The sequence below is a fragment of the Tetrao urogallus genome (genome assembly GCF_951394365.1).
Source record: "Tetrao urogallus genome assembly, chromosome: 3".
Classification (NCBI taxonomy): Eukaryota; Metazoa; Chordata; class Aves; order Galliformes; family Phasianidae; genus Tetrao; species Tetrao urogallus.
Genome location: NC_136815.1, coordinates 38810416 through 38823269, shown reverse-complemented (window position 1 = coordinate 38823269; position 12854 = coordinate 38810416). Strand labels below are relative to the sequence as shown.

Genomic DNA, 12854 nt, shown 5'->3' with positions numbered 1-12854 from the left:
GGATTAATGCATCCTTCTGGTGTGTAAATTAGGAATGAACAGAGGAGAAAGGAGAAGCACTAAATCTCAGGAAACTGAAGCTATACAGAAAAATGAGGTTCACTGTAGAGCTGAATGAGTGACTCAACATGAATAATTTATCTGAGAAGTTAACCTACAATTGCACTTGTTCAAGATGTATGAAAAGATTACAATGTCCTCTTTTTTATTATAAAACAAAACTTTTAAATATTATATGCTCTGAAAGTAATGCTTCCTATTTATTTCCATGAAATGACAAAGATACAAAGAGCACAATAACGTATTTGATAGCTCAGATTCTCTGCTACAAATCACTACTTTTCAGCATACTCACCGCCATTATTTGTTTGTTGTCTATATATAGTAAGCATCAATTAATGTCAATAGGTGTAATTTTTTTTCTGCATGGAGGAATTCAGTGACACACCTTTGCTTCATCTGTACTTCCCTGACAGATGCCATTCTGTCTGACTGCCCCTTTGCTGCCAACTGTTGCATGGCAACAAAATGTAATGGGATACTGGCGGGAAGGTTCAACCTCTACTGCTATACCACCACCTTCCTCTTGACGTCTTGGGCCAACATAATAAAATGGGAGACATTACTGTCAGACCAGCCCTTGTATTTCTAAACTGCGAAGAAAACTTTTCTAAATATTTCATGCCCTATGTTAAGAGAGCGTGGCATTCTGACTGATCTAATAAATCATGTGAAGCTGGTTTTATTCCCCAAATGGAAGAATCCACAGATACATACTTCAGATACCTGCTATGCAGCTCAATTGTATGCGATGAAGACTGAGTATGCGAAGTTAAATTAATTTGAGCAAATCTTTTAACAGTTTTTTGGTAAAAATGTTTTTAGTATTTATGGTGCAGTATTTGTTTTTTGGATGGATAAGTCTGGGGATTAGCACCTACTGAAAATATTTCTCTTGAGAGGAATAACGAGTGAATTTGTATTGATGAAAATTTGTATTTAATTCCAAGTGCTTTTTCTGTCAAGATCGAGTCCTGAAAACATAGCAGTCTTTACATAATATTTTTCTTATGCTCTTGGACCAGTTATTATGAACTGATGCCCATATTAATAGGATTTAGATATTCAAACTTTACTAGGACGGTCTGTATGTATATCCTTGTAGAATCTGTAGTTTTGACAGAAATGCCATTCTTTGCACAAATTTGAAAAGTACTTTCTGCTATTTCTAAAATATGTTGAAACTGAGTAAGTACTTGATGAAAAATGAATATATTTAGAATTTTTACAGAAATAGACAAGAGACTATTGGTTTTATAAAAGCCATCCAATAAAAACCATATAGATGTTCATGGCTCTTGGAATGTTCAGATGCTAAAATGCTATATTTATTACAACAAAAACAAGACTGAAAACTGATCATAAGCCACAGGTTTTTTTGTTGTGTGCCTTGACATAGGCAAATTCTGCATCATTTTTGATTATGCTTGCATAATCACTGCTAACATTTTGCTTTTATTTTTGGTGTATTTTAAAAGTGTATCTGCATCAGAACACTCTTTTGTCAGAGCAAAGCTAAGCCACTGCATATTCTGGATTTTCTATTTGATAGCAATATCCTGGATACGGATTTATTGATAAAATCAGAAAGTAAAATTGGAAAAAATAAATAATATGAATTCTTACCTGAGCTCTTGAGCTATGGAGTCCACTTGAACTGTTAATAAAAGCAGAAGGAAAGAATGAATTAGTTTACATTTCCAGACTTGTGTTTTCTGCAATCTTGCACCTGCCTATCTGATGATTGAGAAACAGTCATCAAAACACAGGTGATTATTTCATGCTAACCACGGGATTCTAGCTACCAGTGGCAAATGTTAACTGAACATATAATTCTGTTATTTTAGGATGAATGAAACCTGAAACATAACCTTCAGTGGAAAAAACAAACAAACAAACAAACGAACATGAAAAATAATAAGAAAAAAATAAATAGAAAGAATGGCATGTGTTTGTTGAAAGCATAAGAAATCTCTGCTTTTTCTGAATTTTAATTCAATTTGGGAATGACGAAAGCTGTCCACACGAGTATAATGGCATAAGCCAACATAATTGGCATATTGGCAAAGCCAACAGGTGGTTCTCATGTTGCACAGGCAACTTTTGTGGTTTTTTTTTAGCTTCTGGGAAAACACTCAAGAGCTACTGGTTCATACATGTGTTTGTATGTGTATTAAAAGTATAAAGAAAATTCATAAATTTTAAAAGGATGTAATTATCTTCTTAAGTGAAAAGAGTATGCATATAAAATCCTGTTATCTCAGAGAGAGACTCTTTTAACAGAGAAGATATACTCTAATGTTGAGATTTGAATAACTTCCCTACTCAATATCTTTCGGATCCTGTAACATTAAGTTGTCTATTCTTATACTTCTGAAATATATGTTTTTACTTAGCTTTCAGAGAACATTTTTGAGGGATGCTTCAGAGACCTAATATTTTTATCATTTTTGTACTTATCCCCTCATCTATGGGCAGTGGATAGCATTCCATCTCATATTCTCTGCCATTTTCTCAGTGGAATCTGGAATGTTACACTCCTTTGGTCATTTGAATATAGAGAATTAAGCCAAACTACATTTTAATTTTTCACTCTGACTACAGCTTCAAGCTGAAGGCATGATATTAACAACCTAGAATTTCTGCGTTATGTCAGTTAATCAAACTAGTCCTTTTTTCACAATACCAATACTGCAAAACTCCCTTTAAAATCAGATTGGAAGATGGATGCTTTGTTCTTCTGAAAACAGTCACAAGCAAAAATGCTTGCAGGAAAGGCAAATCTTTGACATTTATTTTTATGTATCTCAATTTTTCAATCATTATCAAGAGTCACAAAAAGTGTTATTTATTAATATAAAAAGTTATTCTCCTGAAAGGACTGTATTGCTAGTCAATCATGTTTTCCAGATGTTGAGATCATTAAGTGCCTGTTTATCTCTCAGTATTGCATTTCCATCTGTTCCTTATAAAAAGAGAGGAATAGCTGGGAAATACAACTCTGACATAACTTTGCAGAATCAAACACAAGTACCAGTTCTTTAAAAAAGCACAGGGTTCTCCTGCATTGCATACATCTGCACTTTTTGATTAAGGTAAATTTACTTCTGAAGCATTTACACGGGTAATTTACTGATAGCTAATGGCAATAGGCAGAAAAACATTCAGTTGGCTGAGACAAAGTTTGATATGTTATTTTGAAAGAATCCATTCAATATTGTCTTGCTCTACTCCCTATGGAAAATATATGTTTGCATAATAAAACACATAACCTTTATTTCCTTTTGCAATCGCTCAAAGAAAATAGTATACAGTAGAGTTGCTTTTTTTTTTTTTTTCTGCTTTTCTTTAAGCCATAGCTAATAACATGCCTCTTAATGTCAGCAGTCTGTGTCCTACATTGATTAAAAAAGCAACCCAAAGGAAGCTACACACTCTCTTACTGCACATTAGAGACTATGCACAGAACTATCGTATTTCATGGTGTGCTGGGCACAGGGTCATGGAATGTGCTTGCTAACTCACCCTTGGTTCCTTTTGAGCGTGTGCGCAGCTTTTTATTTTCCCCATCTGCATCCATCTGTAATATTAACACAAAGTCTTTAATTCATTCCTTTTGCCATTGAGAAAAAAAATCTCCAATGCTTTTTTTTTTTTTCACATTTCCAAAGGCTAGACAGTAATAGAAAGAAGAATAATCATGCCTTATTAATCTTGTCAAAGAGATAAAAAGCCATCTGTGAATATCTAGTAAATACCTAGGAGATACCTTTAATGGCACAGATTTGTTTAATAAAGTGATGGTAATGAGTGACTCTTTAGGTTTAATGACAAGGTCTACAGGTGTTAGCTGAAGGTATAAGGTTAGAAATGGCAATGTTGTGTGAGTGCTGCTTTCAACATTCACCTCCTGGAAGAAAAGGTTCCAGAAACAGTAGTGCCTACAGGCATCCTACATAACTGTTGTAACTGAAGCATATCAGAAGAGCTGCAATGGAACCTGTGTCTGACAAGTTCATTTTAGAGCACGAAACACTCTTGCCTGAATGCTGACTACAGCACATGTCCAGTTTGGAACACTTCATCACTTAATCAAATCTCAAATCTTGTAGAACTTCTAATGTGTATAAGCCTTTGGAGGAACATAAGATCAGGTTTGTATTTTACATAAAAAAAAAAAATTAAAAGAAAAAAAGAAAAAGAAGATAAGCTGCTGCCATCAGATTTCTAACTGAAATAAGAGAGGCCTTGCAAGAATGGCTGTTCAAATGACACTTTTGGCTACAGCTAAACTAGCAATGGAAATATGTACCTTCTGGTCTTGGATCTGGCCCAGATCCATAATTGTGGGGGCAGGTTTTCAATCCATGGATTTTATTACAAACCCCTGAAATTCAAAGGGATTAAGATTTCATGAAGAGCTGCAGTGGTATGCAGCAGATTGTTTAACCATGTAATGTTGAGCATGTCCAGGGAGGTGTGTGGAAGAATCTGTCATGAGGAATTTTTGCCTAGGCAAAACAGCAGAAACTCTGTAATTCTTCTTAATATTATGGTAGCATCTTACTACCTATCTTTGTTTTTAATTGTAGTTTCCCTGTTTGTGAAATGGTAATGATCCAACATTCTGCAGATCAATATGCAGGAACAACTGCATGGATCAGCATCTGATTTATGTAACTCTTTCAGGCAATAGGTAACTAGATTCTGTGGGTACCAGAAGTTCTCTATGCCCAACATCTACAAATTTTTTCCTGCAAAAGGTGACAAAATGAAAAGCTGTGTTGATAGACTCTTTCCATTATTTCACTCTTTTTTTTTTTCTTTTTTCTTTTTTTTTCCCTGAGGATCAGCAGTACTGATTTGCCCCACAGACGGAAGATGCAAGAAGCTGTTTATACCTTTTTCTATTCATAGAGTTTGAAGATCTGATGATGCTCTGTTTTTAGTTTTACATGACTCAGACAACTGAGATGTCCTGAAGGTCTGAATCTGAATGAGCATTGCAGAATATGACAAGTTTGACCTGAGAATGAAAGAATAAAGTCAGCCTTGATAGTGGTTAAAAAACATTTCTCTATTTTCCCTTTTTTTTTTTTCCTTTTCTCTGTTGCATGTGGTTTTGCATCATATATAACAACAGGAATCAAAATACCTATTTGTAGGAGAGAACACAAGTATATGAAAAGGCTATTCATGTACTTGAAGAAGTCTAATTTTAGAACCCAGGTTAATGATATCTGAAATAAAAGTATAAATTGATTGGAATTCATCTCAAACCCAGGTAATGTTATCTTTTCTCTGTTTAAATTTACATCTGTTGTTGATTATTAGCAGGGAAGTAACACAAGTGGCTTGTGTTTACGTAGTAATGCTGCTGGCAGCCTTTGCTTGTCACTATCCTTAAAACCTGGAGAGCGAGTTTTAGCAATGCGACTGCAATGGTAATGGGAAACATGGCTCTGTTCTCTGATGCTGAGTTGTGATTGAAGGCACTGACCTGCCATAGACTTATAATAGGGGAGCAGGTGTGGCAATGATGGACTTTAATTTCCTTTAATAAACCTTTTATGTGCCACACTTTTACTGCCATTCTATGCTCTCCAAGGTCCTGCACATAATAGGTTCATTACTTTTGATTACTATAGTCTATTGAGACAAACAACTCCAGAACACACTATATATTATGTTCAGTTAAACCAATATAGACTATTTATCCACTGTGCATTATTTCACCTGCAACTCTACAGACAAAATTAACAACAGCTCCTGTAAGCTAAAACTATTAAAACCACTGGTACTCCTTTGTCATCATTTCATAATAAATACTACACCAATCACAGTGCTGCTCTTTTAATTATGAAACAGAAAGTGTCCACTGCTTCTACTGAACAGCAGTTACTTTGTTCTAAATAGCATGTTACACTGTGATGAATATTTAAAAACTGCACAATGAGTGAAAACCAACAGTAAAATCAATGTAGGTGATTTTTCTATTGATTTTCTTTCCTTGCAATAATTTGAAATTATGAGAGATGTTTAATCAACTCAACTCTGAAATTTATTGTGCTGTTTAGCCCACTGCAAGCCACATATTAAAAGAATCATCATGAATACACTGTATAAAGACAACTTACTAAAGTCCCATGCATCATTAGCTTTAAATCTATAGAAAAGTAACTGAATACGGTGTTTAAAAACTAAAAAAAAAAAAAGAAAAGAAAAGAATTAAGATTCTGCCTTATTATTTTCATCTGCATAGTGATTGTTTTACATGAAATTACAGCCATAGGCAGTCAGCAAGAAGTACTCAAACTTTTAAAACATCCTTGGAATAATGAAAGTGTTAAACTAAATAAGAAATTCTGCCTGACTATTTTTATGAGGCAATTTCTATCAGGATTTGAATTTCAGATACGTATCTTATTACTGCTGCATACTGGAAAGACTGGATGGACTCTGGATGATGCTTCATGCTCCCAAATTCAAGGATGGTCGGCCCTCCCTACCAGTACACATGTCGTCTTAAGACAAACAGATAAGAGATAGCTAGTTCTTCTCTGTATAAAATCCATACATGATGTCCTCCTGTAAATGTTTTTCTCCATCAGGATAATATCTAAATGATGGCCAGGAATTTTTTACTCTGAGCTGCATTCCCATATGTTTTAGTGGCAAGATTCACAAGTAGAAATATATCTAATAGTGATGAGTAGTAATTCTAAGCATAGTGAAACTAATTCCACTAAATCTTATAGCTAGATTCTATGATCTTATTAGCAGATTGTCTGATATGACAGGATTAAAATTCATCTAAGCACTTTCCTTTCAAATTGAGTTGAAACTGATTAATGGACTCAAAAAGAATTAGTGAGAGATAATAGTCAGAAACACAGAGACAAAAAGAGAGTTAGCAGATACACAGTCCCAAGTCATTAAGAAAGTCATCTAAGAAATAAATACCTGCCTCAGAGTTCCTTCAGTTATGCCATATTCCCATGATTTAGAAATGTACTGTAGATGTTAACGTTGAATGCTTTTCCTGAATGCATGTCCCAACAAATGTCAGTCTTTATGAATGCTTTCTGTTTGATTTTGTGAATTTCATTGTGATACTCCCTCTCTTCTTCCTTCATTTGTGGTTGAGACAGAAGGCTAAGGCAGTAACTAGACCCTAGTAAATGGATTGGAGTCACGAAATCACAAATTCTGCTCAAATTCTCTCTTACATGTAAGTAAGAGCATTTTCTAATTTCTGCTCTGCTCTCTGAACAAGCGTGAATGATTTCACGTAAGCGCATTTCATGTTCCTGGAGTGGTCACTTTCCTTTTGTGTAACTAAATCACCAGTTTATTTAGAGGTAAGATATAAAAAGTTTTCCTGGGATTTTCCAACAAAATGTTTTCAAAATGAAACATGGGAAGCAACTTCTCAGTGACAAAACTTTGCTGATTTTGAGAGTTGTGAAAAGAAGAATAGTTTTTCTCTTCTTTTCATTATTTGTAATCTACATGCGTTCGTATAGAGAAAACATTTACGTCTGACTAATGAACTTAGCTGGAAAAAGAATGATGCCTTTTAAGGCACACAATTCCATCCTTAATTCTGAAACACAAGCCACAGACTTCAAAATTGACGTCAGACACTGCTTTGTACTGCAAAGATCTCTATATGCTACTTGTTCCCCAAGGTGACATGACATAGCATGTGTCTCTTGTGACAACACGTAATATCATTACAGCAATATTTTTCAACGCTGTTAGTAGCCACATTTTACTATTTCTTTTCAACAAGTTATTTAAGAATCTAACATACAAAAACAAAATACTGACATTAAGGTTTTTTGTTTTGTTTTGTTTTGTTTTGTTTTTAAATAGTATCATAATGGAAAGGATTTCCTACATCCTACTTCCTACATCTGGAAGTACAGAGTAGCATTCGGTTGTTTGTGCATGTATGTGTACTAAGTGTATCTTTCTGTCTCTCTAAAATAGCTTTTATTTTTTTTTAATATTAAGAATTCACTGATGACTGATAGTGAAAATTACAGAGCAAGAAGAAAATGGAAAGCACAAGTATAGCAACTTTTAGAGAAAGCTCCTACCTTCTGATTATTGGAAGTATAAAAAAAAAAAGTAAAAGATGTGAAGACACAATTTTCAGGAACATTATTTGCATTGTGGCTTAAAGTTGCTTATTCTTTTCTTTTAATCACAAGTTGATTTACAGGAAGGAGAAAAAAAAGCAAGTGTTCTTTAAGACTGCTACTGAAAACAAACCTTGTTATTTGATATTGACGAATCATACTTAAGTAGTCATCCCATCTTTATTTTTGAAACTTTTGCTTCAGTTTACACAATGCTATTCTTCATTTCTATCAGAGAAAGTTGAATGGCATGGAAATAACTAGTTCACATGTGTTTGTTTCTTGTGAAATAAAATGAGCAAGTACATCCATTGAGTGCAAACCATAAAGTATAACATAAATAATCAACAACTGGCTGTGGGTTGTACATAATTTTGAAATGTAGATAATGTTTTAATGTTAAAATCACCACTTGAAAATGTTCAGTGGCAAAATAAACCTTAAGTCAGGGACAAGCTTGAATAACTTTGTAACAAGGATGATTTATTTTGATTCTCACTTCTGATTTCTGAGTTGTCACTGCTGTTGTATACTTCATCCATGCAACTTTGCACAACTGGCAGTGCTGAATATAAACCAAAGCCATATGTTTATGTCCTTTTGCCAAACGACTACAGCAAATAGTTCTATTATTCCCTTAGGTAACCAATGTGTGCCAAGTATTTCTATTAGTCTGCTTTACCAAGGCTTTAGAGGGCAGAGATACAGCTTTATGAAATTAGGGGCAACTGCTAGCTTTTTAAATTTACAGAAAAATTATAAAGTACACCATGGTAAAATGCAGCTTGGCATAAGATGATCCTAGTTTCTGGGGGCTTGTTTCCTCTACTTTTATTTCCATGTACTTTAATGTCTTGTCACTATCTCCTGGGCTACTGTGTACTAAATATCATTTTTCTTCCTACTGAAGAAAGACTGTGTCAATATTCAAACAGAAAGAAAAAAAAAAGTGTTGCCTTGACATCTAAAGACCTTTCAGTAAATGTACAGTAACAAAAGTAAATCAATATCCATTCATTAAAAAAAAAAATAAATTCACAAATAAGCTATTCTTCAGATTGAATTTAAGCAATGCATTATGAAATACATTCTTACTTTTGAAGTCATATAGATTAAAATATATTTGTGTTCTTGTTGGCATTTAATTTTAAGAAACATAGTTCAGAAATGAAAAAAATAGAATTTCTACATATTTACAGAAGTTTCCATCTTTTTGAATAGTTCATTATTTTTATACCTGATTTTTAAGATTTCTGTTCTTAAAACAGCAGATACTATAAAAGAAATATAGTCATATTGCACAAAACACTACAAAGTAATCTAATACTTTTATGGAGATGCATTTTGATTCAGATTCATTCTTTTAAAGAAGTTATCCCACCTTTGTGTGTTTCTGGGTGACAATATGTGCAGATTCTAAAGGACCAGGTTCACTCTTCCCAAGACGTCTTGCCCAATTTAACAGATAATCCTGAAATTCATTCTCTGAAAAAGAAAATATAACCAAAAACCAGCTATACTAAAGAAAACATAGATGGAAGAGGACACTTTTTATATTAGGCAAAGAATCATTTTTTTCTTTTTTTCTTTTTTTTTTAATTATCATTTTTTCATGAAAAATGTGGCATAGGCACATGATGTTTTTAAAAAGTAGAAATAATTTCTTGTGTTACTTTTAAAATATGGTCTGCCCTCTCCAATAGTTTATCACATAGACCTTAAGTTTTTCTTAAAACACATACAGAAAAGCACAGTTTTTATGTAAAAATCCAAAGTCAAATATGATTTAGCACATGGTATGAAATAAACGATAAGCAGTCTAAAATATTTCAGTAATGATGTAAATAAAATCATTGAATTTTTTAGAATCTATTTATGTATTTTGCTTTGAATATCCATGCTCAAACTTGGTCAGTCTGACCACATTCTCACTGTAACCAAATACGAGATGTCTTTGATTTTTTTCCACTCTTAATATTTATTATTTTCTGTAAGGAAACTCATGCTAAACCAACAATAATGATGAGAGAGAATTGAAATTTTTATCTGAGTGTACAATACTGATAACCTTGCATTCAGAAATAAGGAATAACCACACCATTCAAACACCTAAAGAAAGTTGAATGCACTTGCAACTTGATCAGATCTGTCTGTGATTAGTTATTACACAGAGAATATACATATCTCTCCTGCCATCAATAATCAAATTATAAAATTTTACTTTCACTTGCAATTTTTATGGGTAGCTTTCAAACAGTATACAGTGTATTTAGTAAGACTTATCTAATTCATTCTATCTATTCTACTTAATGAGAAAGTTTGCAGATAAATTTCTGGAACTTCGAGGTGAAACTTAACTATTTCTTTAATTGTACCCAATGAAGTTTTTCCAATAAAACTTGTAATTCTGCATTTCTGAAATTGGAAAGCCTCACTTTAAATGGATTCTCAGGCAGGCAACATCTTAGTGAGTAACTAAATTCAGCTTGAGTCCCAATAGATAGAATATTATTTGAATCCCATCAATAACTTTTAATTAAAATAAATAGGCTTTTACAAAGTAGCAAAACAGACAGCAGATGCAACATGATGAAGAGGGAAGAAAAAAAAACAGAGCAAAACAGCCTAGTACTGAGAAGATTTTTAAAGCTGTTTTTAGCCAATATGTTTCTGGAAAATGATGCTGCTTACCCTCAAAGCCTTCTTTCCCCATTATTTTTTTTCAACATTTGCAAGAAAAATAAGGAAAAAAAAGGAACACAAAAGGAATATTAAAGCTATCACTATCTACCTGTCTTGTCTTGTTCTTATTCAAAACACACTAACCCTAAAACAAAAGATCTCTTAAGAATAGCTACAATAGTGAACAAATCACTTCCTAAGCCTAAAACTTAACAGGTTTTGGTCAAAAATCCTATCATGCTATGCATTTATTAGCAATATATTTTTCATTTATTTTCTCAAAGATTGCCAATAAAGAACTAAATCACATAAGGGAGTAGCTGTAAACCCTTTGAGTTCCCTAATGTCAAACTCATTAGCATCCGAATAACCACACAGCAGCACATCATCTGCACAATTGCAATTTTTTACTACTTTTAATAGCGTTTCTCAAAGGGCTCATTTTCAACTTTCTTCAGTGGTTTGTTGGTTCTCTGGGGAAAAGGAGCTTCCTGACGCTCACAGCTTCCACTCAACAACCAGGCCGTTTGCTGTCAGAAGCATCAGCCCTCTGCCCTAACCCCATCTGCTGTCTCTCATCCTAAGGGAGCGAGAGTTAAGACAGCACAGCTGAGATCCACTTGGAAAAGTACACAACAGGAAAATACACAGAACTTTTTGCATTTAACTTTACATAATAAACTAATACAAAGAAAGCTCTCTTTTTAAGTCTGGGATAGGTCAGGGCTAGAGAGGAGGGTTTAAAATTGTGCTGGAAAACTACATGCAAAAGTGCCATTTGCTCTTTTACTCCCATCTGTCTTGTCTGTAACATCATCAGCTATCTTTGAAAAGTGAAGCATTATAGTAGGAGAAAAGCAAGACTTCATATAAAGCAAAAAAATTTGACCTCTCTTATGTGTTTAACTAAAGCAGAAGTTACTGGTTAGTAAGTTTGCTATTTTCTCTTTCTTTCACATAACAGGGTGCTGGCAACCATACAGCCGATTCGTGGGTGAGTACCCAGATTTTAAGATACAGTGTTTCATAAAAATTCTAATACAATATCATACATCTGTCATGTTATAAAAGGTTGTGTTGGATTATTCTGTGTCATGGGATGTGACATACCCCAAATGGAATACAAACTGTGTGTCATCCCTGTCCACAAGCCAAGAAGCTGCATACTTTTCAAATACAATGCAGGGATCTGATGCTTCAGGTATCAAACAAATTAATTTTGGAAAAGTTGGTTCTGATTTACATCTAAATCTTATACAACATATCATTGAAAAATGCTTTTTTAAAGTATATTTTATCCATTAAAAAATTGAACATGTGATGAATTTTGAGGTATAGCAAAGAATGGAGAAGGAAGAGCAATGCAGTGGGTGCAATGAGGACTGGAAAATGAAGATCTCACCCTCAAGATGTCACAGAAATCATCTATCTAGTCTACTGAAAGCTTTGATGATAGGACTGTTGATGGTTTTCATACAGAAATAATTCATGTCAATCAATGTTCTTTGGAGGGATCCTTCCCCTTAGGACTATACATATATTGATGTAGGCCCAACCTTTTCGTAATGTGCAAGAATTCTTTTACCTATTTTAATAAATAGGGAAAGAAAGAAAAATACCTGTGATTTACAGATGATAACTGTTGCCTATTCTTCAACTCTTATGCAGATTGAGAGAATGTCTCCCTCTACTTCAAGGAGCACCTCACTTAAACCAGAATGATAAACTTCATAAACCCACAAAAATCGAATCAATGAGTTCTTTGATTTGTTAATGTAATGATTCAGTGAAATCACTTGGAATCTATGCAGTTCATTCTTTGGCTTATAGCTATTTCTAGTGCAATGTGACCAGTGTACTGATTCTGAAGTGTTAGCCTACTATGATCCGTGAGTCATACCAGGATACTGATGTGAATCACCATTTAGGTCCTGATCCTCACTGTCACATATGTGTGAGAAATCC

The 12854-nt window shown here is 33.8% G+C and overlaps 1 protein-coding gene across 1 annotated transcript in view; it reads right to left on the bottom strand.

Annotated features, from left to right (window-relative positions):
• Positions 1–12854, bottom strand: part of ST18 (ST18 C2H2C-type zinc finger transcription factor) — a gene marked incomplete at both ends in the record, with an annotated part of 171501 nt that overhangs the window by 63788 nt on the left and 94859 nt on the right. The window contains 3 exons of the mRNA XM_079533679.1: positions 1687–1717; positions 3586–3640; positions 9589–9692. Of these exons, the coding sequence (XP_079389805.1) occupies positions 1687–1717; positions 3586–3640; positions 9589–9692 (190 nt within the window). The remainder of the gene's footprint in view (positions 1–1686; positions 1718–3585; positions 3641–9588; positions 9693–12854) is intronic.